The 26,100-nt window shown below is 41.3% G+C and overlaps 1 protein-coding gene and 1 pseudogene across 3 annotated transcripts in view; both read right to left on the bottom strand.

Moving 5' to 3' along the window:
- The window catches only part of ctif (CBP80/20-dependent translation initiation factor), a 230,741-nt gene extending 205,871 nt beyond the window's left edge, over window positions 1-24,870 (bottom strand). For 2 of the 3 annotated variants that reach the window (XM_072574843.1, XM_072574824.1), the window contains exon 1: window positions 24,589-24,732. In XM_072574843.1, the coding sequence (XP_072430944.1) occupies window positions 24,589-24,639 (51 nt within the window). In that variant the 5' untranslated portion in view covers window positions 24,640-24,732. Of the gene's footprint in view, window positions 1-24,588 lie in introns of all 3 variants that reach the window. The other variant, XM_072574834.1, reaches the window with a different exon arrangement.
- On the bottom strand, window positions 20,698-24,236 carry LOC140482856 (recQ-mediated genome instability protein 1-like; annotated as a pseudogene).
- Window positions 24,871-26,100: the final 1,230 nt, after the last annotated feature.

The following is a 26,100-nucleotide window of genomic DNA, read 5'->3' on the forward strand; positions in this document are numbered from 1 at the left end:
CTACCACATCATAATCATTCACTATGATCTGTGCCATTAGTTCATCTGTTTTGTTATGAATGCTACGAGCATTCAGGTAAAGTGCTTTAATGCTAACTTCCTTATCATTAGAGATATTGGAAGTCATATGATGTCCTGAGTTATCCTTGCTTTTTTCTGCATTCCCATTCTGCCTCAATTTTAAATCCGCCTGGACACATGCTATCCTGCTGCTTGTCTTTCCATTTAACGCCATATTCCCTGTTGCTTTCGCTTTCCCTTCCCCCCAACTCAGAAGTTTAAAGTCCTACTGACCACCCTATTTATCCTCTTTGCTAGAACATTGGTGCCTGTTCGGTTCAGGTGGAGACCGTCCCAACGGTACAGATCCCCCCCTGTTCCAAAACTGATGCCAATGCCCCATGAAGTGCCTTGAATGCCCCTTGAATGTTGTTTGAGCTGCACTCATCCAGGCAAGTGGAGAGTATTCCATCACACTTCTGACCATGAACACTCCACCCACAGTGACCATGTTTTAACAAAAGAAAGTGAGGTTAAATCCATGACCAAATGAAACCCAAAATATCACCATCATGCGGTGACTGGAATTTAGCAGTGGAGTCTCCAATAATTTAAACACTGTGTTACTTTGCTGCACATCAATTGATTTCCTAATCTCATAGTGGGCCACTCTGAATGAGAATACTTCGAGTCAGTTTGTGTGACCACTGCATTGAAATTATGTTAGAATCTCCAAAATGCCTCAGAATCTCTCCACACATCTGAGAGCATAATGTCTCTTCCTGAAAAAATATTAAAGTTAGTAATTTAGTGCTTTCAGTAACAGTGTCACTATCAGTTGAGAACAGTAAAGTTAGCAAGTTAATAAAAAAAGAAATCTGTTAACTACAGGGAGCCTCTCGGTCTCAATAGCTGCCACTTTAGAAACATATCATCTGGATATACACCATCATTTATTGCTGGAGAAAGTGAGGACTGCAGATGCTGGCGATCAGAGCTGAAAATGTGTTGCTGGAAAAGCGCAGCAGGTCAGGCAGCGTCCAAGGAACAAGAGAATCGACGTTTCGGGCATAAGCCCTTCGTCAGGAATGAGGAAAGTGTGTCCAGCAGGCTAAGATAAAAGGTAGGGAGGAGAGACTGACCCCAATTTACCTCCAGACGTGGTCGACGATGCCCTCCACCGCATCTATTCCACATCCCGCTCCTCCGCCCTTGAGCCCCGCCCCTCCACCAGGACAGAACCCCACTGGTCCTCACCTACCACCTCACCAACCTCTATATACAGCGTATCATCCGCCGTCATTTCCGCCACCTCCAAACGGAACCCACCACCAGGGATATATTTCCCTCCTCTCCCTTATCAGCATTCCGGAAAGACCACTCCCTCTGTGAGTCCCTCATCAGGTCCACACCCCCACCAACCCAACCTCCACTCCCAGCACCTTCCCCTGCAACCACAAGAAATGCAAAACTTGTGCCCACACCTCCCCCCTTACTTCCCTGCAAGGCCCCAAGGGATACTTCCATATCCACCACAAATTCACCTGCACCTCCACACACATCATTTATGGCATCCGCTGCACCCAATGTGGCCTCCTCTATATTGGGGAGACAGGCCGCCTACTTATGGAACGTTTCAGAGAACACCTCTGGGACGCCTGGACCAACCAACCCAATCACCCCGTGGCTCAACACTTCAATTCCCCCTCCCACTCCACCAAGGACATGCAGGTCCTTGGACTCCTCCATCGCCAGACCATAGCAACATGACGGTTGGAGGAAGAGCGCCTCATCTTCCGCCTAGGAACCCTCCAACCACAAGGGATGAACTCAGATTTCTCCAGTTTCCTCATTTCCCCTCCCCCCACCTTGTCTCAGTCAAATCCCTCAAACTCAGCACCGCCTTCCTAACCTGCAATCTTCTTCCTGACCTCTTCGCCCCCACCCCACTCCGGCCTATCACCCTCACCTTGACCTCCTTCCACCTATCGCATTTCCAACGCCCCTCCCCCAAGTCCCTCCTCCCTTACCTTTTATCTTAGCCTGCTGGACACACTTTCCTCATTCCTGAAGAAGGGCTTATGCCCGAAACGTCGATTCTCCTGTTCCTTGGATGCTGCCTGACCTGCTGCACTTTTCCAGCAACACATTTTCAGATCATTTATTGCTGATCATGTTAAGATCTTCCCAAACTTCTAGAATATGTCCTACCACTACAGTTGTTGGTTAGCTAAGATGGAGGCACAAGGACTTTTTGTGTCATTAATTAAGGTGTTGCCATCCTGCATCTTTTTAGGCGATCTCAAAAGTTTCACCTCACACCTTCAATGCATTATTTGGGTCGACATGGCACCTATTGTTAAAGTTCACTTGAGAATTTAACTTTAGGAAAGTTCTGGAATTTACATATGAAAGAACAGAAACCAACATGCCCAGTCTGAAAGATGAGAAACTTAACAAACAATCGAGGTCTCTTTCAATATATAATTTCAGTTACATCACACTGTATACTTTTGCTATAAATTCTGTGTCCTATGATCTTATACTTCACAACCACCTGATGAAGGAGCAGCACTGGTGTTGTGATTTTTTTTAAACTTTGTACACCCCAGTCCAACACCAGCACCTCGAAATCAAAAGTTTCTTACTGTAGAGACAGCAAAAAAGTATTACGTTAACTTCAGTATGTGCTTAATGTGGAGGTGGATGAGGATCAGATTGCATCACCAATCCCTTTTAAACACAGACGTTTACTGCAAGCCGTCATTTCCTAAAATGGAATTCAACTTGCATTTAAATAACTGGCCAGGGTTATATACACATACACACACACACATACACACACCAATAATATGTTCCGTTCTGGTTAAATACATGTGTGAAACAAACACAGAATGCCAACAGGTCAAAGTCCCCCTCCCCTTTGAAGATCGTGGTTATTACACACATTAAACAGATTCATTGAACTTCTCTGCTTTCATAGGGACTCTGCCTGTTGGTAACCTCGTGCAATTAAAACATATACTTGCCCATAAACTGTTGGGGACGGGAGAAGAGATCGATAAGGCCCATGAGTAGTACACTGCCTGCAGCTAAAACAACGCAACTTTAAAGATGCCTAAGAGTACATTTGAATGTAATTTAAGTCCTTACATTACAAATAGGAAAAAGGCTAATTTCTGATAACGGGTAGCAGGATAAACACTGCAAGGAAGCAGAGGAGAGATATAGAATGAGAACAGAACATTTCAAATCAGTACAAGGGTCAGGAATTTTACCTGCTGGCTTCTGGCAACCATAAGCAAAGCTTCAGGTTACATCAAGCCATTAGGCCCATGGGACCAATTCTGGATTGGATTTGGAGAACGGGGTGTTGTTAGGTGGAAATCCTAGGCTGGTGAAGATTCAAAGGTTTCTTGTGGTCCACTCCTGTATCATCTGGCTCTCAAAGAAATGAGAATGTTTCTATTTGGGCCTGTTTCCTGTTTCTGCAGTTCAGTCTTCCAGATAGGCATCTGACTAAATGTGCCATTGGGTACCAGTGACATGTCATTAAAGGATTAGATTAGATTACTTACAGTGTGGAAACAGGCCCTTCGGCCCAACAAGTCCACACCGACCCGCCGGAGCGCAACCCACCCAGACCCATTCCCCTACACCTAACACTACGGGCAATTTAGCATGGCCAATTCGCCTAATCTGCACATCTTTGGACTGTGGGAGGAAACCGGAGCACCCGGAGGAAACCCACGCAGACACGGGGAAAATATGCAAACTCCACACAGTCAGTCGCCTGAGGCGGGAATTGAACCTGAGTCTCTGGCGCTATGAGGCAGCAGTGCTAACCACGGTGCCACATAGTTCATAGATTTGGGAGAACATAGAGATGTATCAATTGAGACATTTGGGATTAGATTAGATTAGATTAGATTACTTACAGTGTGGAAACAGGCCCTTCGGCCCAACAAGTCCACACCGCCCCGCCGAAGCGTAACCCACCCATACCCCTACATCTACATTTACCCCTTACCTAACACTATGGGCAATTTAGCATGGCCAATTCACCTGGCCTGCACATCTTTTGGACTGTGGGAGGAAACCGGAGCACTTGCTAGGAGGTTGCACAACCAAGCAGACATATTAATTGTTACCTGGTGTCACCCTAACAAATGAGGAGATAATAGGAAGTGATGTTATTTTTAACATGACCATCACGTTTAAAGAATCCAAATCAGGGATGTTCACAGACAACCTGGCCAATCCAAGAATGATCGTGAATTATTCATGCACTAAACCAGTTGCAGTCAGGATGCCTCTGATCATGCCCAGTGAGTAGAGTGCTAGTCATGGTTTATAAGGAAGGGTTTTTAGTAATTTGATGCATAAGAAGAAAGATTGAAAAGAACTTCAGTCAGCAGAATAGAAGAGACCTGTGCCCAGCGTCTTGAATTAAGTATTATTTCTTTTGAACTTCATTTTTTCAGAATTTATTAATTTATCTGGAACTGTAAGTAATCAGGACTAGTAAATGCTTCGATTGAATTTGCGAAATCGAATATAATTACAAGATTAAAGTCAAAATTGAAGTAAACCCCAAAATCTTACAGTATGGTTCACCTGAATGCTCAGATCCTTACTTCTCCAGGGGCCTATGCACAGTATCCAGGTTCATAAATGACAGCAATTGCACAGCTCAGTTGAACATACAGAGCACGCGCCACTTGTGTGTTTAAGAGGCGCCAGCCAATGAGATCAAATGTTCAGCTTGAATGTGGAAATAATCTGCACATCCAAATGAGGTGTCCCAAAGGTCACAGTTCATGCACTTTAACTTGTGAATTGTCTTTTTGGTTTTCTAGCAAATATATTTCACTCTAACAAAAAAAATGTTATTCTACATGCAACTGTAAAGTGTTACCCAGGGTGTTACAGGAATAAGCAAAGCATGCAGGTTACTAAAGTTCTCATTGCATATTTTAAAAAAATATATACTTTTTAAAATTCCACCCAGTGCACCCATGTTTTGTCATTAATATGTATCCAAAAAAGCAATGGTCCTCATACTGACTCTTGGGAAATTCCACTGCATTCCTTCCACCAATAGGAAAATCTATTCCTTGGTCAAATAATTGGAACACGGGTTTCAAGCTATATTTTCAAATACATCCACCTTTTAAATTAGGTTCTTTACAAATACTTCATCTCTATGAACTTTACTCGTTATACTTCTTGAATCATTTGATTTGGCTAACATCTTGAAAGGTTGGACAAGACCAAATTTGGATAAATAGGCCAAGTATAGCACACAAATCTGGACCTGTATCTATGACTTAATTCCTTGCTCCCTTATACAAGTGATTTTATGGATGCTCTGCGAATGTCAATTATGCTCTCCATTGTTGTATTTTCCTTCCTTCTGATATTCATATGCTACAATGACTTCAATGACTTTAAAGCACATTGGGGCGATCTGAAATCATTCTTTTTTTAAAGCATGCTTTGGTAAAGACAGAAGCAGATGCTGATAATTCAACATTACACCCAGTCTTTCATTACAGATAAACAGAATCCAATGGTTAAGTTATCACACTTTTCAAAGATGGCAATATAATTCCATATACTGTGTTCCAGTTATTTGACCCTATCTCTGACCCAGCAGGCCTGGGTTCAAATCTCACCTGCTTCAGAGATGTGTCATAACGTTTCTGAACAGATTGATTAGGAAATGTATAAAACGCATACAGGAATTTATAAAGAGAGGCAGACAGTACAAATACAAGCAAGTTAGAAGGAATATTTGTAAATCACTGGTTCAGTCTCACATGGATCAAGTGCACTGTTCTGAGCATCACACTTTAGGAACTGTGTGAAGGTTTTAAAGGTGTTGCACACATTTACAAAAATAATCCTGGAGATTAGAGGCTTTAGTTACCTAGATAGCTTGAAGAAATTGGAGTACAGTGTGGAAACAGGTCCTTCTCCCCAAAAAGTCCACAGTGACTCTCCAAAGAGTAGCCCAACCAGACCCATTCTGCTACCCTATTACTCTACATTAGCACTGACTAATGCACCTATCCCTGAACACGATGGCCAATTGAGCATGGCCAATTCACCTAACCTACACAACTTTGGACTGTAGGAGGAAACTGGAGCACCCAGAGGAAACCCACGGAGACACGGGGAGAATGTTCAAACTCCACACGGACAGTCATCCAAGGCTGGATTCAAACCCTGGTCCCTGGCGCTATAACTCAGCAATGCTAACCACTGAGCCACCATGCTGCTTGAGTTGTTCTCCTTAGAGAAAGTCAAGAGGAGATTTCATATAAGTGTTCAAAAATTAGGAGGGGTAAATGAAGAGCAACTGCTACTGTTGATGGATGAGTCAAGCACCAGAGGGGACAGATTTAAGTGACTGATGACACAAAGAGAGATAGGAAAGCAAGAAAACAAAGGAGGCTATAAAACAATATTGATTGTCCACTCAGTTAAGCTAAGACCAAGCAAATGTGAGAAAATACAAAATGGTCCACTTTGGTAGGAAGAATAAAAAGTATATTATCTACATGGTAAGAGACTGTAGATCTCCTGTGCAGAGGCACCTGACTGTCCTGGTGCATAAATCGCAAAAAGGTTGGTACGTAGGTACAGTAAGTGAGGTTGACAGCATGGAAACAGGCCCTTTGGACAACTTGCGCATGCCACCCAGTTTTCACAATTAAACTTGTCCCATTTATCCATGTTTGGTCTGTATCCTTCAATACCTATCCCATCCATGTGCCTGCCTAATTGGGAAAGCTAATTATGTTATTTATTGCAAGGCGAAATTGAACACAAATGTAAGGACATTATGTTTCAGTTATACTGGGCATTGGTGAAATCACATCCGGAGTACTGTTCATAATATTAGTCTAATTTAAGCACAAATATAAATGCAGTAGAAGCGGAGGGACGGGATGTGGGTGAGATGCGTTGGAGGGCAACTTTAACCACGTGGAAAGGGAAATTGCGGTCTCTAAAGGAGGAGGCTATTTGGTGTGTTCTGTGGTGGAACTGGTCCTCCTGGGAGCAGATACGGTGGAGGCGGAGGAATTGGGAATATGGGATGGCATTTTTGCAGGAGGTAGGGTGGGAAAAGGTATAATCCAGGTAGCTGTGGAAGTCGGTGGATTTGTAAAAAATGTCAGTGTCAAGTAAGTCATCATTAATGGAGATGGAGGGGTCCAGGAAGGGGAGGGTGTAACAAAAATTTCCATTCCCATGTGGTTAAAGATGCTCTCCGACGCATCTCATCCACATCCCACACCTCTGCCCTCAAACCCCACCCCTTCAACCGTAACAAGGACAGAACCCCCCTGGTGCTCACCTTCCACCCTACCAACCTTCGCATAAACCACATCAATCAACGACATTTCCACCACCTCCAAACGGACCCCACCACCAGGGACATATTTCCCTCCCCACCCATTTCCACCTCCCTCAAAGGCCATTCCCTCCGTGACTACCTGGTCAGGTCCACGCCCCCCCCCCCCCCCCCCCCCCCACCCCCCCAACAACCCACCCTCCCATCCTGGCACCTTCCCCTGCCACCGCAGAAATTGCAAAACTTGTGCCCACACCTCCTCCCTCATCTCCATCCAAGGCCCCAAAGGAGCCTTCCACATCCATCAAAGTTTTATCTGCACATCCACCAATATCATTTATTGTATCCGTTGCTCCTGATGCGGTCTCCTCTACATTGGGGAGACTGGACGCCTCCTAGCAGAGCACTTTAGGGAACATCTCTGGGACATCCACACCAATCAACCACATTGCCCTGTGGCCCAACATTTCAACTCCCCCTCCCACTCTGCCGAGGACATGCAGGCCCTTGGGCCTCCTCCACCGCCGCTCCCTCACCACCTGGAGGAAGACGCCTGGAGGAAGAACACCTCATCTTCTGCCTTGGAACAGTTCAACCCCAGGGGCATCAATGTGGATGTCACTAGTTTCCTCATTTCCCCTTCCCCCACCTCACCCCAGCTCCAGCCTTCCAGCTCAGCACTGCCCTCATGACCTGTCCTACCTGCCTATCTTCCTTTCCATCTATCCACTCCACCCTCCTCTCTGACCTATCACCTTCATCCCCATCCCCATTCACCCATTGTACTCTTTGCTACCTTCCCCCACCCTCCTCTCTGACCTATCGCCTCCATCTCCACCCCCATTCACCTATTGTACTCCTATTATGCAATTGATTCTGGATTAGTGGTGCTGGAAAAGCACAGCAGTTCAGACATCATCCGAGGAGCAGTAAAATCGATGTTCATCCCTTCATCAGGAATACAGGCAGAGATCAAATCGCTACCTTCTGTTCTGTAACCATTTTCTAATTCTATTCTGTTTAAAGGAACTGCATTAATTACTTTTTTTAAAATAAAAGTTTTGATCTTTCTTTCTCCACATTACATTTCTTTCCTGTTTTATCCTTCAATTTGAACTGTTCTCCGGTACATCACCTGACTGTGTATGTGTGTGCAACAGTAAGTGCCAATCAGTTTGCCAATGATGGGCATGGATGCACATGACAGATGAGTCCAACATGGCATTTCCTACTGTTAACACTTGCACCAAGATAGGGTGGCACTCACCAGATAGGGATCAGGAACAAGGGTCTTGTCCAAATAATTTTTGAACATGGACGTCAACTGTGATTTCACAAAATGATTGATGATCACGAGATTCAGCAAGGAGAGTTGTTTAAACTGATTTGCCCTCGATTTATAGTATTAACTGACTGGGGTATCTTCAGGGAATCATGTGCTAATTTTGCATGTCATGTTTAGCATTTTTGTTAGCTTTACAATGATGCTCAAATAGAATCATGAAGCAAAATAAACACTGAGGAAACACAACACACCAGAAAGAATTCATAGCCTTGGCAAAAGGAATAAGTTGTCCTAATGAGGAAATATCACTAAAATATGCATGACTTTCAGGATCAACTTACAGATCCTATCTTCTGGGGGAAAACAAGAAACAGGAGTAAGTTTTCTGCTCCCTTTTATTTTTTAGCACTGGACAGTCCCTGTCATGTGTATTTTACTATCAAATAAGTAAACTGGTTACATTCTTCAGGGGTTTTGTCACAGAACAGGAACAATTATGCTTGTGGTAGGGCAGATAAACAATGCACAGTTATTCAAGTTTTACAGTAAAGAACCCGATTCTGATCAGTCCCAATCAGCAATGCGGAGACGCTGATTATTTTTAAAGTACTTTCTCTGTCCTCCTGAAATGCCTCATAAACCTAGTGTAATATATGGAACAGTGTTATTTAAAAATTATTTGCCAATATAGATAATATATTCAGACCAAATTAACAGATAGGAACAGCTCAGGTACAATCTCACAAGGACTGGTAGCCCTGTGGTATCTCATATACATTCATCCTTTTCACTTACATCCAGAAAGCAAATCGCAGCAGACTATTTAAAAATAAGGGGGAAGGGTTTAGTTCTATCCTCAATCAACATATCAGTTGTTCTGGACAGCTGGTTTGCAATGCAGGGTAACGCCAACAGTGTGGGTTGAATTCCTGCACCAGCTGTAGTTACCATGAAGGACTCTCCTCCTTAACCCCTGCCCTCACCAGAGGCATAGTGACTCTCAGGTTAAATCAACACCAGTTGCCTCTTGAATGTGAAAGCAGCCTTATGGTTCAGTAGGGCTATGGTGACTTTACCTTATAATTAAGACAGAAACACACACTTTACAACCAGATAACAATCAGGAGCAGAGCCCACTGCAGATTCACACCATCATCCAGGAAAACCAACACCAATTGTGCTGCATCCTAGCTAAGGTCAATTAAACAAATCAGAGATAGAAGCTACAATTTTTCTCTTTGGGAGAGAGACCAATAAGATGCACCATGTTCAATCTTAAAAGGGCATAACACTTATTGTATGACATCAGTTGCTGGTGATCAGCAATTACCCAACTCATAACCAACACATGAGAGTGGAGGACAGCAGAATAACATTGATGTGGGTTTGTGAAAGAACAGAAACATGGGGTTTGGGGAGAAGGAAGGAAAAGATTTAAAATAAATTGACAAGAGATGAATGATTACAGAATGCTGTGCTAACAATGCACATCAATCATTAGAAGAGTAGGTCATTCAGCCCATTAAGCCTGCTCCTTATTCAAGGTTATGGCTGGGACTCTTGTGATGAGAGGTAGAGGGGCCTGGGATCAAGTCCCACCTGTTCCAGTGGTGCGTAATAACGTCTCTGAATAGGCTGATTAGAAAAACAGATCTAATGATTTAAAAAAAGGATTGTGACTGAACATCTATCTCAACACTAGGTTCCCACACTCTCTCTCATCTACAGCAATCTATCAATTTCTGTCTTGCACTTACTCAACGATTGAATTTCCACTGCTCACTGGGGTGGAGAATTCCAAACATTCACCACACTCACTGAAGAAATGCATCTTCATCTGCTTTAAATGGCCTTGATCATAGGATTAGGGGTTTCCTCTGGTTTCCTACCACAGTCCAAAAATGTGCAGGTCAGTTGAATTGCTCACTGTGTTAGATGCATTAGTCAGGGGTAAAATGTAAGGAAATGAGTTGGATGGTTGGTGTGGGGAATCTAACAGGTTCTGCTGGGTAAAGGAGTTTGTTCACTTGATGAAATACAGGATTTCAGTTACTGAAAAATTCCAGACTAGGAGTGTTTGAATTTGCACTGGTTATTCTGAGAAGTCAGATCTCAGTTGTGTGAATCAAAGAAAAAGGCTTTATAGCTCACAGAACCAGACTGAAAAGAAGCAGATGAAAATAAGCAGTGACAAAGAAGTTTGACTCTGAAGTGATCGTGTTGTGAAGTAGATGGGACTTCATTTGGTTGTGTGTATTTGAAATCTTTCAAACTGTTACACACGGATAGTTTGGTTTGTTTTATTTGTACTTATCTTGTATAGTACACTTCTGTTTCACTGTTAAACATATGGCTGCAGATCTGGGTTTATCTTTCAGTGAAAGATTGCCATGTTAAAAATAGAAATTGATCCATCAAGCCAGATTTCATTCTGGGATCTGATGTGAACAATGATAACATCAGTTAGAAATAACATTCCTAATTATTTTAGATTAGATTACATTCCAGTGTGGAAACAGGCCCTTCAGCCCAACAAGTCCACACCGACCCGCAAACCACCCATACCCCTACATTTACCCCTAACCTAACACTACGGGCAATTTAGCATGGCCAATTCACCTAACCTGCACATCTTTGGACTGTGGGAGGAAACCGGAGGAAACCCACGCAGACACGGGGAGAACGTGCAAACTCCACACAGTCAGTCACCTGAGGTGGGAATTGAACCCGGGTCTCTGGCGCTGTGAGGCAGCAGTGCTAACCACTGTGCCAATGTGATTTGCTGCACCAGAATGTTAGCTTTCAATGACTGATGAACAAGGACACCCACACTTCCTGATCTCTTATCACGTAGGAAATATTCCATTTTTTTTACTACTTAAGTAAATACCCCCATACTTATTCTCATCATATTCAATCTGCTACGTTTAGCAGATTAATTTAGTCACTTGAAGCTATCTTGCGTCCTCCTTACAACTGGTGTTCCAACTCAATTTCAGGTCAGCAGCAATTTTGGAAATATATAACTGGTCCCCACATCCAGTCTAATATTCGCTAATTAACCTGTTCAGTGTTGTTATTACACACCTCCAAAAAGGAGGCAGAACTTAAATCTGGGTCTCCTGACTCCAAGGTAGGGACACTACCATTGTGCCACAAAAACTGCAGAGAATCACTGGTATAGATTAAAATTCCTATGGACTAAACACCAATCAGTGTGTCACATCATTAGTAACAGTCTGTCATCCTGAGAGTCTTCCATTTATTGCCACTGTTTGTTTTGGTCTGTTAACCAATCTCAATCCATACTAGTATATTCTCCCCTAAGGTAAAAACAATGACTGCAGATGCTGGAAACCAGAGTCTAGTTTAGAGTGGTGCTGGAAAAGCACAGCAGGTCAGGCAGCATCCGAGGAGCAGGAAAATCAATGTTTCGGACAAAAACCCTTCATCAGGAATAGAGGAACCCTGTTGTGCTTTAACAGCACCACTCTAATCTAGACTCTAATCTCCCCCAAACCTAATGCGCATTAATTTTATTTACTATACTCCATATGCAAATCAACTAATGATCCAAATAAGACTGCATAATCTGTCAACATGTGCAAGTGTGAATTATAATCATCACCCAAATTCCCTTCTCAATTGGATAACAAAGAAACCTCAATTATCCGAAGGACATGGGTAGGCAATATTTTGTTTGGTTAATCGAATTCCAGATAATATAGTTTAGCTGAGCATCGGGACTTGAGATCTTGTCAGATAATCTGATATTCGGATAATCGAGGTTCCTCCGTAATTTCTCAACAGTTGATGGAGATTTCTAGGCTATATTTACATTAGCACTAGCACTTCACCCATTGTTTTACCCATTAAATCAGACAGTAGGGGAACTGAAGAAATTGTAAAGTCATTGAAGCTCTTAGAAATAGAGTTTTAATATCTGATAGATAGTAAATTCCCTTCCATCTCCTTTGTTGAAAGTTCTGACTTTTACTTTGGTACAGCTGCATGTGGAGCAATGTTTCACACACATGTGCATATGGGGAAGGGCTGAAGGCTATTTGATCACCAGCATTATCGATAAATTCTTGTCCCTATCTGTCTACAGATTCAAGCTTTGCAAAAGGTGATCAGAAGTAGAAATCATTGACAATGGTTCAACTTAATAGTCAAGTGGTTGTTTTTAACTGTGCAAACACAATGGGTCTTTTTTGTTCTGTAGATCTTGATGATTGACACAGGAACTACACTGTCACGACAGATCAGGGATTGAAGTTGTTGAGATGCCCAGTTTATATAATTTGATTTTTGCAATGATTTACCAGATCTGAACATTGCAGAATTCTGCAATAGTGACTTTAAGCAGCAAATATTTGGCATATTGCCATTTGCCAAAACTCCATAAACAAATATTTCTTCATAATGTTTGTTTTAAAAAATCTAAGTAGTCAGACAAGAATATTGGCTGAACTGCAGATAATACTCCTGGCTGTATTTATCATAGTTATAATGCAGAGAAAAGAGAATTAGGTTAGAATACAGCAAATATTTTGCTCATCATATCATGAACCTACAAAGTTCTGCCTGGCGTGGCAGGTTATTAACATTTTGTGAACTATTTTGCAGATCATTGCTGTTCAGGGAATTCAGAAATGCTTCAGCAGGTTTTCCCTTTGTGAACAGGAGTGAATAATGTTTTCATTGTGAAATACAGTTATGATTCATAAGGTTAAGAACAGGTAATGTTTTTAAACGGTATAATTCTATTAGATTGATCTCCAAGAGACAGCATTGATGTTTTACTTTTATTGGAAGCAAGCACATTTTCTTAGCAGGAAGAAAAATGAGGAAGCAAAATAAAGTCATTTGCAGCATGGAGAGATTCTCAGAAAAGCAGGAGGCAGCCAGGTCACAAACAGTGAAAACTTTTAAAAACACTCAAACATCATTTAGTTTGAATACAGGTCTGTTATTAGCATAACTGTTCAGATAGCACACATCCTCTTGTAATAAAAAATGCCAAAATACATGCCATCCTGAAGTAAGGCACAAATCAGTTTCCCACAGCAGATTCCTGCCAAACATGTGAGAATTGGCAATGTGCTTGCAGTTCATCCAAGTGGCCATTTTTCATATGTGATGTAAACATTGAATGCTGACAAACTATCTGACAGTTATCAGTGCCACTGTGAAACCAACACCACACTTCTACTGTAACCAGTCCAGCAGATAGCAATTCACAGCCTTTCTTAACAGGCATCACTAAGACAAGAAAACTAAAAAATTTGAAATATGTTCACTTTCTTTTTTTCCCTCCCATTTGCCTGAATTTCAGAAGCAGGAGCACAGTTGTACCCTTCTACCACCAGATGAAAGATCCTTGTTGACGTTACATGCATCATGCAGTGTGATCACTATCACCAGGGAGGTCATTCATTTCAAAAGTTTGCACATTACTTATGCAATAGATAGTCAAAGGATTAAGCCAAATAGACCAAGAAGATCCTTTAGTTCAATCTTAAATCATGGGTTACCCTTTAAAAAGGGAATAAAGGGACTGAAAAAGCTGAGGTTCTGTGAATAGTACAGGAGAAAAAGAAAATTAAATGACATCAAAGGAGGCAAATCACACTGTTTGGGTGAAGTATGGTTCAGGCATAGTATTGGTCAGACACAGGATTTTGTGGCTGTGAACGAGATGGCGAATGGATCAGGTGCTGTGCTGGAGTGATGCTGGTACACATTTCTTGCTGCATTTGCAAACTGGTCACAGCACTGGAACAGGAGGCCTTTCAAGTAGGGGAAGTGAGTGACGTGGTAATGATAGGAGATATCGCTCTCAGCAGCAGCAATCATGGCTTCCAATAATTGTGAGATCTGGTCTGTCCGCCAATTTATGAATGGTACTTGATCTAATAGAGGATAGAGAAAATGGTCACTTGGAAAATGAGTCAAACTGATTCAGTGCATGACAGAACTTTCCACAACCAGCACCACATGGTGGAATATCATGCAACAAGTGGTAACTGACTACAAACCTCTACTACAGAAAAGCAACAAAAACCAAAGAAGAGAGCAGAACCCTGGCTCATGCACCTCCCTTCCTTACAGCAACACTCAATCTACACCCAAAACGCAAGCTGCAGAATTGGCCTGCTAAATCACTTGGGGCACATAAGCAATGAAGCTCAACAGATGTCATCCCTGTTGTGAAGAACTGGTGACAATAACAATGTTTGCCCTTCGTCTGACTTAAACGCATTCTAAAATAAAGTAAAGAACTGCGGATTCTGGAAATCTGAAACAAAAACTCAATAAATAATTGCTGGAAAAACTCAGCAGGTCGAGCAGTATTTGTGGAGAGAAAGCAGTCAACAAGTCTAGTGACCCTTCTTCTGACAGGGTCCAGTTCTGAAGGAGGAGAAGGATCAAGTTTGTTGCAGAATGAGGTCCTGCTCAGAGTTTGAAGATCCAACTAAAACACAGAACTTCAGAGTTAGTAATATCTATATTGTCACCTGAGCCACATAAATTGGAGCATTAGGGACCAACAATTTTTCCTTTATTATTTCTTGAGATGTAGCCTATATAATTAGTGGATACATTGGTTTTGATCTTCCAGAATTCCCTTTATTTTAAAATGATCCCTTCAAAGTGGAATGTTTCAAACTTATCCCTGTTGTTCAAGAAAGATGCATGAGGAAACAAGGGATTATAAATCAGTTTGCATGACATCAGCAGAGTAGTAGATTGAGTGCAGGATTTACTGGGGAATTAGTAAAGGTCCCAGAAAATCATATCTTTTAGCTGAGAAAACAAATTTATGATGGGGAAATGAAATTCAAATAATCTTTGAGTTTTTCATGTTGTATTTGATAGGATAGAAGGGGAGGCATTAAATATAGTGTATTTAGATTTTCAAAAACAATTGATAAGATACTATACTTGGGGCGGCACAGTGGCACAGTGGTTAGCACTGCTGCCTCACAGCGCCAGAGACCTGGGTTCAATTCCTGACTCAGGTGACTGTGTGGAGTTTGCACATTCTCCCCGTGTCTGCATGGGTTTCCTCCGGGTGCTCCGGTTTCCTCCCACAGTCCAAAGATGTGCAGGTCAGGTGAATTGGCCATGTTAAATTGTCCGTAGTGTTAGGTAAGGGGTAGATGTAGGGGCATGGTGGGTTGCGCTTCAGCGGGGCGGTGTGGACTTGTTGGGCCGACGGGCCTGTTTCCACACTGTAAGTAATCTAATCTAATATAATATACAGAAGGTTATATAAAATTAGAGCTGCGGTTATGCATTAGCATTGATTGGAAGTTGGCGAACAGGCAGAATGCAGTAGGAATGAGGGAGCTATTTTTGTGTTGGCAGTATATTCCAATGGTGTACTGCAACAATCAACACCAGTTCCTTAGCTATTTCCAGCAACAGAACTGGGTACATGATTTAAGTACTTGTGTTGCAGACGGTTCGTCCCCTGTCTAGGTGACCTCCTCAGTGCTTGGGAGCCTCCTGTGAAGCGCTTCTGTGATCTTTCCTCCGGCATTTGTAGTTGTTTGAATCTGCCGCTTCCAGTTGTCAGTTCCAGCTGTCAGTTCCAGACAACCGGAAGCAGCAGATTCAAACCACTACAAATGCCAGAGGAAAGATCACGGAAGCACTTCACAGGAGGTTCCCAAGCACTGGGGATGTCACCTAGACTGCAACATAAATTCCCAGCTCGGCGAACAGAACCACAACAATGAGTACCCGAGCTACAAATCTTCTCACAAACTTTGAATGATTTAAGTTTTGAAAGTTATCATACTGGTACAGCAAGCAATTAGAATAGCAAACTGTATGTTCACCTTTATTGAAAAGATTTGGAGTACAAGAAATTTTACTGCATAGGCATTGTAAACGTACTGCTGGAGTGCTTTTCATTTCCTTACCTAAAGGAGGAAGTGTAAATAAAGTTCCTTAAACTGCCTCCTTGGACGAGATTGCCCAATGAAGAGAGATTAAAGGTGAGAGGGATGTGAAGCATTCTAATTACTTACAAAATTCTTAAGGGACTTGATAGGATAAGTGTTTCCCTTATATTATTGCAATAAGAGTCACAGTCCTCAGAGTAAAAGTTGCCCATTTAGGACTAAAATGAGGAGAAATTTCTCATTTGGGGAGTTTTGGAATTCTATACTTTTGCTTAAATCTAAGATTACATTAGCAAAATGCCACCATCTTCCCAGTGAATAATTTATTATCCATTTATCCCAACACTGATATACAGTTAACTAATTAATGTGAAACAATGTTAATCTCTCCCTCTCTCCAACCCCACCAAAAACAGCATGAGGTCTTTTCAGGTGCAGTTTTTTTTTAATATGGGACCATGATTGAGATGTGTAACATTGGGTGTCATCGACATGGTAGACAGGAGGGTAGCTTTCCTCTTGGTGGAGGGATCAATGACAGGGACATAGAGTTAAGTTACGGTTTAGATAGAATGAGATAATTTTTTTCCACTGGGAGTAGTGGGAATTTGGGACTCAGTGCCTGCAAGGGTGCTAGAGGCAGAAACCCTCACAACATTTAAGTATTCAGATGCCAAGGCATACAAGGATATGGGCGAAAGGCTGGAAAACAGGATTGGAATAGTTAGATGTTTTTAACCAGCGCAGACTTGATGGGCCAACAGTCTTTTTCTATGCAGTTGCCCTCTATGACAATGACAATATCGTTTCAGTTGCATTACACTGCGGTCTTTTGTTATAAATTCTGTGTCCTCTGATCCTGCTCCACTGCTACCACTGATGAAGGAGCAGCGCTCCAAAAGCTAGTACTTCCAAATAAACCTGTTGGACTATAACCTGGTGTTGTGTGATTTTTAACTTTGCACCTCCACATCACTGGGAAAGTAAATTAACTTCCCTTCCTCATCTGCTTACGAACATGCTCAAGTATTAATCAGCTAAATGAAAACTTTTACAGATACTTAAATACCACTTGAATGCCTACCATAACTTGTCACTTATCACTATTGCACTTTCTAATACCCCTCAAGTACATCTCCTTTCTAATAAAGGACACATACATTTACAGACAGAATTGATAAACTAATGATGATATTGTCTGCATGCATAAACTTTCAGTTTGCTATCAAATCCCAATCTGGCTCCTCTAACAGCACTATTGACTCAAATTCAGAAATTTGGAGGGTGAGCATGAGGTCATGAGATATTCAGGAGCTGCACTGAGATTAAAAACTATTAAATTACCTGTTCCTGTAATTCAGGTTGACAACCAAAATACTTTAACACAATTGAAAAGGAAGACTTCCCTCATAAATTGGTATTAATTTTGTTACAAAGGGATTTGACGACAAGAATGAAAGTGTCTTATTTCAATTATATAGGGCATTGGTGAGGCCACACATCTGGCATACTGTGTGCAGTTTTGGTCTAAGGACAGATGTACTTGCCCTGGAATGATAGCATCTAGAGGGAACCCATTTCTAGTTGCCCCTACAAAGATGGTTATAAGCTGCCTTCTTGAAACACAGTAGACCATTTTGGAGTAGGGACAAGCATAGTGTTAGGAAGAAAGTTTCGGGATTTTTACCCAGCTCTAAATTTAACTGATGAGACTTGGTCTATGCTCAACTCATTTTCTAGAACTAAACATTAATGGAAACTTGTTGAAGACCATGTTCTGAATATTCTGAATCAATTGAAACAGCCTACATTATAAACTAATGGGGCACTTCAATCACTTCAGTTGGGAACCTGACCACATAAAACTAGAAATGTCAACTGCAGGCTACAACCTATCCTGACAGAAACAGGCATCGAGAAACAGCCACTTCACTGTTTTCAGCAAATTGCACTTAAAGTCATAGAGTCACAGAGATATACAGCATGGAAACAGACCCTTCGGTCCAACCTGCAGTTGAGAAATGTTTATTTTTCAATATTCAAACTCATTTCCAAATGTAAAAATTCGCCATGATCCTGAATAATTTGACATATTTTACAAATTCTTCTGCATTAAGGTCTTTGATACATTTAATGGAGCAAGTTGATTCATAATGGAGTAATAGCTCGAAAATGATTTTTCACAAAAACAAACATTTTAAATCAGTGTGATGAATCCACCACTATTCATAAATCAATTTTAAAACAAAATTACATTAAAACTTAGAAAATCATTTGCTGGCTGTTAATGTAAAGCGATCAGTTTGAGATTTTAAAAATATATAATCCAAAAGTTTTAAAGGAAAACACAGGCCCCTCAAAAACCCGCAAGCAAGTGCGACAAGAAGAACGTTGCATTGGAGAATAATTCAATCTGGAGTAAGGTCAGTTTTGTAGCTAGGACTGGCAACTAACATGATTATTATAAAACTTGTGGATGAAAAAAATGCTGCAAACACTTCAGGAGTGCTGGTCATTATGTCCTTTAAACAAAACAGACAAAAATGCAAAGAGATTTTCAAACGAAAAATCAGTGTTAAGAGTTACTCGTCAGGTTATAGGTGCAGAATAAAAGTAGTACCACCAGCAACATGACCCTCCAATTGCATTCCTCACTTATACAATCAATATACTTTAACCTCAAGTGAAAGTATATTTCACGTCTTTCTGTTAATTTTTAGCTGCATGAGAGGCATTCCTCTCTTCTACACACTCTGAATGAAAGTTCTTTTGTATAACGATTACAGTTCTTTTTATTAAAGTTGGAGATCACACAGTTAATGACAAGAAAAACTGGTATTGTTAAATGCTATTAGTCTAATGATCCTCTTACTTTGCTGACAAGGTCAAATTTATTATTCAACCATTGATTAAAGAGATCATTTCCCAGTACCACATGAAATGAATGGAGTTCATAGAGTCATAGAGATGTACAGCATGGAAACAGACCCTTCGGTCCAACCCATCCATGCCAACCAGATATCCCAAACCAATCTAGTCCAACCTGCCAGCACCCGGCCAATATCCCTCCAAACCCTTCCTATTCATATACCCATCCAAATGTCTCTTAAATGCTGCAATTGTACTGGCCTCAACCACTTCCTCTGGCAGCTCATTCCATACACATACCACCCTTTGTGACTTTACCAGATGCACCCAAATGTCCAGTGATACATGAATTCAAACAGCAAAGGCAGTGTCAGTTTCTTTCCATCTTTATCTCCTGCAATGACCTCACCATGTGCTTCCTTTGTCTGTTCTTTTCCCTTTTAAAACTGCTGTTGTTTTGAGTTGTGCATAACTAGTTATTTACTACAAAAATAAAAGGACCATTTCATTAAGGTAGGGTGATAAATGAGACTACTCTCACCAGTTTGGTTTAAAAAAATTCTGCATCCAATACAGAAAGATCTATCAATGACGGAGTTGTATTTGAGGCCTAGGCCAACAATATAATTTAATTATCTTCCATTGTTAAGTGGACGGAGTATAAAAGTTCCACCCAACTGCACTGATTTAATAAAATTCAGAAATGATAAATGTGCTTAATACTACAGTAAAATACACAGAGCCATTCCTGAAGAATGGGTCTGATAAAGGGTTACTGGGTAAACTCAGCAAACTGTTTTTTAGATTAGATTACTTGCAGTGTGGAAACAGGCCCTTCGGCCCAACAAGTCCACACCAACCCGCTGAAGCGCAATCCACCCTGTCCCATTTCCCTACGTTTACCCCTTCACCTAACACTACTGGCGATTTAGCATGGCCAATTCACCTAACCTGTACATTTTTGGATTGTGGGAGGAAACCGGAGCACCTTGACGAAACCCACGCAGACACGGGGAGAATGTGCAAACTCCACACAAAGAGTCGCCAATTGAACCCGGGTCTCTGACGCTGTGAAGCAGCAGTGCTAACCACTGTGCCACCATGCCGCCCACTTTTTTTGCTTTTTAAGAACTGTTTATTTTTCAGAAGCCAAATTTCACAAGTTAAACACAAGCATATATCTTAATATGATTAAAATTAATCTCGAAACCTATAATGCAAGAGCATTCAGAAAAACAAATCTCAAACTCCGGTTGCTTAATTATTTAATTACAGGTTTTTTTCCCCGAATGTACCCGGTATTCTAAATGCTGCAGGTCTTCTAGAGTTACTTGGTGGAGAGCCAAAACTCTAGTAGTTAAGGTTGGGTTAAATTCAATAGTCATTAGACAACAACGGCCCACCAACTCCTGCTGGCATTTTTGTTTTCCCCCGGTTACCTTTTGCTGTTGATTAGGGCATTTTATGGAGTTTCTCATTTCTGCTACTGAGAACCCATTCAAACTTCTCAAAATGTCATCACCAAGTTCTACATCTGATATTAGGCAGTACTATCTGATATTCTAGCTCTGGCTTCAATATTCCACAGTCCACCATTACTTGTGAGTTTGTCCAGTAAGGTAACAATGAACTCTTTGATTTGTACCAGTTATTATATCAGGTTTCTTAGCCAACAGAATGTTTAGATATGTAAACGGTGGAGAATTCAAACCCACAAACTGATTGTTGAACTTTCTTTCATTCATATTGCTTATTTCTGCACCATCATTATGAAAATTGTTTCCACTGCCAAAGGAACCTGAAATTACTTCAGACGAGATGCACAGATTGCCAAGTACTGAATCGTTCTTTGGCCTTCTGTCAAAGGACTCATACAGTGTTAATGAGCTAAGCTGCTTCTTTCTCAGTTCCATAGTGAGAACACTTGTATTATTTGTTCCATCTACAGAAGGAATGCCTGTCTTTTTCATGGAATTATGATCACTTAGCATGGAACCTGGCCCTGCATTTTCAGTATGTATGCCACTTTTAAGATGTTTAGCTTGGCTTTGTAATTGAGATCCAGAAGTATTATCAGCAGCTTTTACATTTTGCTCTTGGCATGGACCGGGTCTGTTATCTGCTGCTTCTGCAACATGCTTTATGTTATTTCTCTGTGGCTCTTCTACGAAGGATTTGAGGGATGTTGGGGACTGGCTCATTGCTCTATCAGGTTCAGTTTCTGCTTTCAGTTCACCCTGCACGAACAAATCATCAAATTCATCCAAGGGAAACTCATCAAATTCTTCATCATTACAATCTAATAATTCTCTATTTTCTCTTTGAAATTCTCTGGACATTCTGGAATCTGGGAGTTCATACTTTGCCATCTGCTGCTGAAGGATCCAAGAGCTGAGGCATCCCATTAGTCCTTTCAGTTGTATTTTGATTGTTACTCACTCTAGCTACAACAATATCATACGATTCTCCAATTAACCTTGCAAGTAGTCTCTCTTGGGAGTTTTCTTCCACAAGTGTCTTCACTTCACTTCCCAACATCCTTATATTTTCAGGCTTAAGAAGCCTGTTTCTGATTTGATTTGGAGATGCCGGTGTTGGACTGGGGTGTACAAAGTTAAAAAATCACACAACACCAGGTTATAGTCCAACAGGTTAATTGGAAGCACACTAGCTTTCGGAGCGACGCTTCTTTATCAGGTGATAGTCACCTGATGAAGGAGCGATGCTCTGAAAGCTAGTGCGCTTCCAATTAAACCTGTTGGACTATAACCTGGAGTTGTGTGATTTTTAACTTTGTTTCTGATTTCCAACATCTGCAGTTCTTTGTTTCCTCCAGCCCCCCCCAATTACCACAGATCAAGATTCTGGGTTAGTCTTCACCAAAGTTAGCTGATAGTTACTTGGATAACATTGTAATCAGTCACATGGTCTTTTGGGTCATTATCATCTTCACTTGTCACACCAAAACCAAACATATCAAAATGTCTTCTATTGTAGTCTTTGTGAGTGTTGTCAAATTTGATGTTTCCTAAAATTAGGCACAATGAAAGAATGTTAAAAGTCACAGCCCACAAATACCTGACTGGACTCAGCTTTTGGGTTAAGTCACAAATGTCTACTAGGTTTCTCACATCCCAACACTATAGTGTACACCTGGAGAGATCAGGTAAGTATAGACTACAGGCCTGATTATATCAATAATCAGACAAATAAAAGACATATTGGAGTACAGCTGTCATTCTTGAAAACAAGGAATGTTTTAACTTTTTCAAAAGAGAAGAAAAATGCAAAATTTCAAGAACTGCACTTCTAACCAAGTAAAATCTCAAGCCATAAACAAAAACAGAAATTGGTGGAAAAGTTCAGAGCTGGCAACATCTCAGAATTGCTGTAAGGTCACTGGAACCGAAACGTTAACTCTGCTTTCCTTCTGCAGATGCTGCCAGACCTGCTGAGCTTTTGTTCTGATCAACAACTTCCACAGTTCTTTCAGTTTTTACAAAGTATCAAACCATATCAGTCATCAAAAAACAGAATGTTCAAATTGGATTGTATATTGTTTTCATTAGAACTTAGAACAATATGTATTTTAAAATAAGTTGAAGTATAACATACATAGTTAAAAATCAGGTTACAGGTTTATTTGAACTATAACCTGGTGCTGTGTGATTTTTAAGTTTGTACACACCTGTCCAACACCAGCACCTCCAAATCATGTATAACATACATGTGCAATATTGTTGCTGCTTCATGAAAAAAAATCAACGACAAGATATTGGTGTCCCAGGATTAATATTTAAAATTTGTCTTTCTGGTGCCCCCAATCCAAATAAAATAACCATCAATAGGTGCAATGTTAAACACACCAGGAATAAAAATAGTTAAAGTAGTAAATTGAATCCCGTTTTGTGCTCAGTTGGCTAACATGATGAGGGACACAAGACATTGTTTTTGAACTGCAGACTCGAGAAATCGGGCAGCAACCCTGTTCCTAATTATATCCCGCTGCCCCTATGAAAGGTATGTATGGGCTCAGCCTCAATCTCGAAACCCCATCCGTGCTCAAATAACCACTTTTTTGGCCGAGGTCTGTAGTGCAATTAAGTCGGACATTGGAAATGCTTCAAAACAGCTCTGGGAGCACATCCCAGGTTTCAGGGGTAAACTGGAGTGGGATTGATTACATTGGGTTGCAGGCGGGTTTGTAAAGAATACGACACACCGCTCAATCTCAAACTGGTTTTTGGTGAAGCTGATCTCATCTCGACTGTTGCAGGAAATGCCTGGTTTGGAGGAATTGTCTGCCTGTCACGTGGCAGCAGCTGGTCAAGGTCTGAGAGGCAGCCTCACCCCCCTCTCTCCTTCAGACAGTCTGCACTGGGAGCTCTCAGCTCAGGAAGGTAGGCCGGACCATCCAGCCGAGAGACACAGCGCTGAAAAAGCACAGGGTTCTCTCATTCCGCCCGTCAATAGACGAGGTGCTGCTGGGGAAAGAAAAAGGTCTCAGACAAGCAGCCGCGCCCAGATCCTTTTAAGGACAGTTTGTCATTGCGGATCAGTCGTGTTAAATAGGAATTACCACAGGAGGATATAAATACACTCTCGGCATGCATATTAATATAAACTTTCCTCACCCCTATTTTTAAAGGTTATACAACACGTTGACAATTAATCAACAATGTATCGCCTCTGAAAGGAGGAAATTAAACAGTTTGAAATAGCCTCTTCCCCCATCGCCAACATTTCTGTTCAGAAATCGACTGGAGATGTAATGCGTAGCTAAATATGTCGCTGCCTACTGCATCTATATAACAAAATAACGAGATCGATCCCCTTTGTCATTAGATCCCCGCAGACCCTTCATTAGTCGCACAAATCCCCACTTTGATTTCAGAAAATAAATGAATAAGTCAGTTTGCTCTTATTTGGAGAATACTGCAAGGTGTGCTTTATCCCTTCAAAAAAAAACCACTGCAATACGCAATCTAGACAATCCTGGCCAGCAGCAGTCCATTCATCCTGTAACAATTCATAATGTATTCGGAGTTGACACGGATCACGCGTCTCAACTCCCCCAATAATGGCACAAGCCGGTAACGAAATGAGTGTGACTCCCTCTCCAACAACATTTCGCAATGAAACATCCGCAATCTTACTTTTGTAGCGTTTTCAATCCCCTCATGGCAACACAATCGAAAGTACAGCATTTGCCATTCTCACAGACACAATGTAACACTCAATATCCGCAGAAACAGCAAACTCCAGCTCATGGTTCGAGAAAGCATTGTCTGACCTTTGAAAAATTCTCTGGGGCGGCTCTTGTCTCCTCAGTCTTAATACTGTTTACCCCCACCACTACCCCTTCTTGGGAGTGGATCACTCTCCTGAAGCCCAGACTCAAGGGTTTCTGTCCAAGATCCCAGTGCCACAAAGTACACGCAATGATGCGGGAATGTGACGCGGCCCCGGCACCCTCCCTCTGGATGTGAACATTGCTGCACACTGGTATTCTGGGATGTGTAGTTCATTTCAAACATGAATACATGTACTGTATAGCCTTCTTTCCCCTGCAGTTGTTCCAGCGTGTTACAACTTAACATCGACAAATTAACGTTGTCTAATCAGTCAGGTTCAATGACCAATTTTGGGAATGTTTTAAATGTCACATCGCTCGATCTAATTTAACAAATCTTTCACTTCTTGGATTTAAAGGGACAATAACCAATATCACTTTTCACTGTGGCAGTGTGGTGCAGGCACTAAACTTTGGAATTTCCTTACCAAACTTGTCCACCTCTCACAAAAACAGAAATTGCTGCTAGACCTGCTGAGCTTCTCCAACAATTACCATTTTTGTGTCAGATTTTCAGCATCCACAGTTCTTTGCTTTATTCTCTATATCTCTCTACTCAACAACAGTAAGAGTAACCAAAATAAAACCAATACAATGCCTGGCAGCATCTGTGAAGGGAAAACTTGAGTTAAGGTCTCAGATCAATAATCCTAAACAGAACAACTTATGCAGCAACTTGAATGTATTCAAACATCCCAAAGCACTTCACAGGAATACTCTCAAACAGCATTTGACACCAACCCACATTTAGAAACAGTAGAAATGACCAAAGCTTAGTCAGAGTAGGTTTAAAGAGCATCTTAAATGAGGAAAGAGAGAAAGAAGTTCAGGAAAGAAATTCCAAACTGTAAAGTCAAGATAAAGTGATGATAGAGTGATGAAAATCAGGGTTGTGCAAGAGACTTTGGAAGATCCTAAGCCTCATGACTAGAATAAACAGATAGCAAGGAGCAATGCCATGAAAGGTTTGAAATCAAATCCTATAAGAGAAAAACAGAGAAGTTCTCAATGATTGATGTTTATCATTAAGCTTGGGCAATATTACATGACTTTGCTAGGTACAAATTGGTTGCAATGTTTCCTTCCATGACAGCATTGACTACACTTCAAATGTAACCAATTGAGCGTAAGTAATTTGCATTGTCCAAAGGTTATGAAATACACTACAAGGACAACTCTCCAATGTTGTTCTTCCCCATCGTTAATTTCTTCCTCTCCTGCACCATTTAACACAGTTGTAGAAGAGTCATAGAGATATACAGCATGGAACCAGACCCTTCGGTCCAACCCATCCATGCCGACCAGATATCCCAAC

This window comes from Chiloscyllium punctatum, chromosome 1 (assembly GCF_047496795.1).
Source record: "Chiloscyllium punctatum isolate Juve2018m chromosome 1, sChiPun1.3, whole genome shotgun sequence".
NCBI classification, from domain to species: Eukaryota; Metazoa; Chordata; class Chondrichthyes; order Orectolobiformes; family Hemiscylliidae; genus Chiloscyllium; species Chiloscyllium punctatum.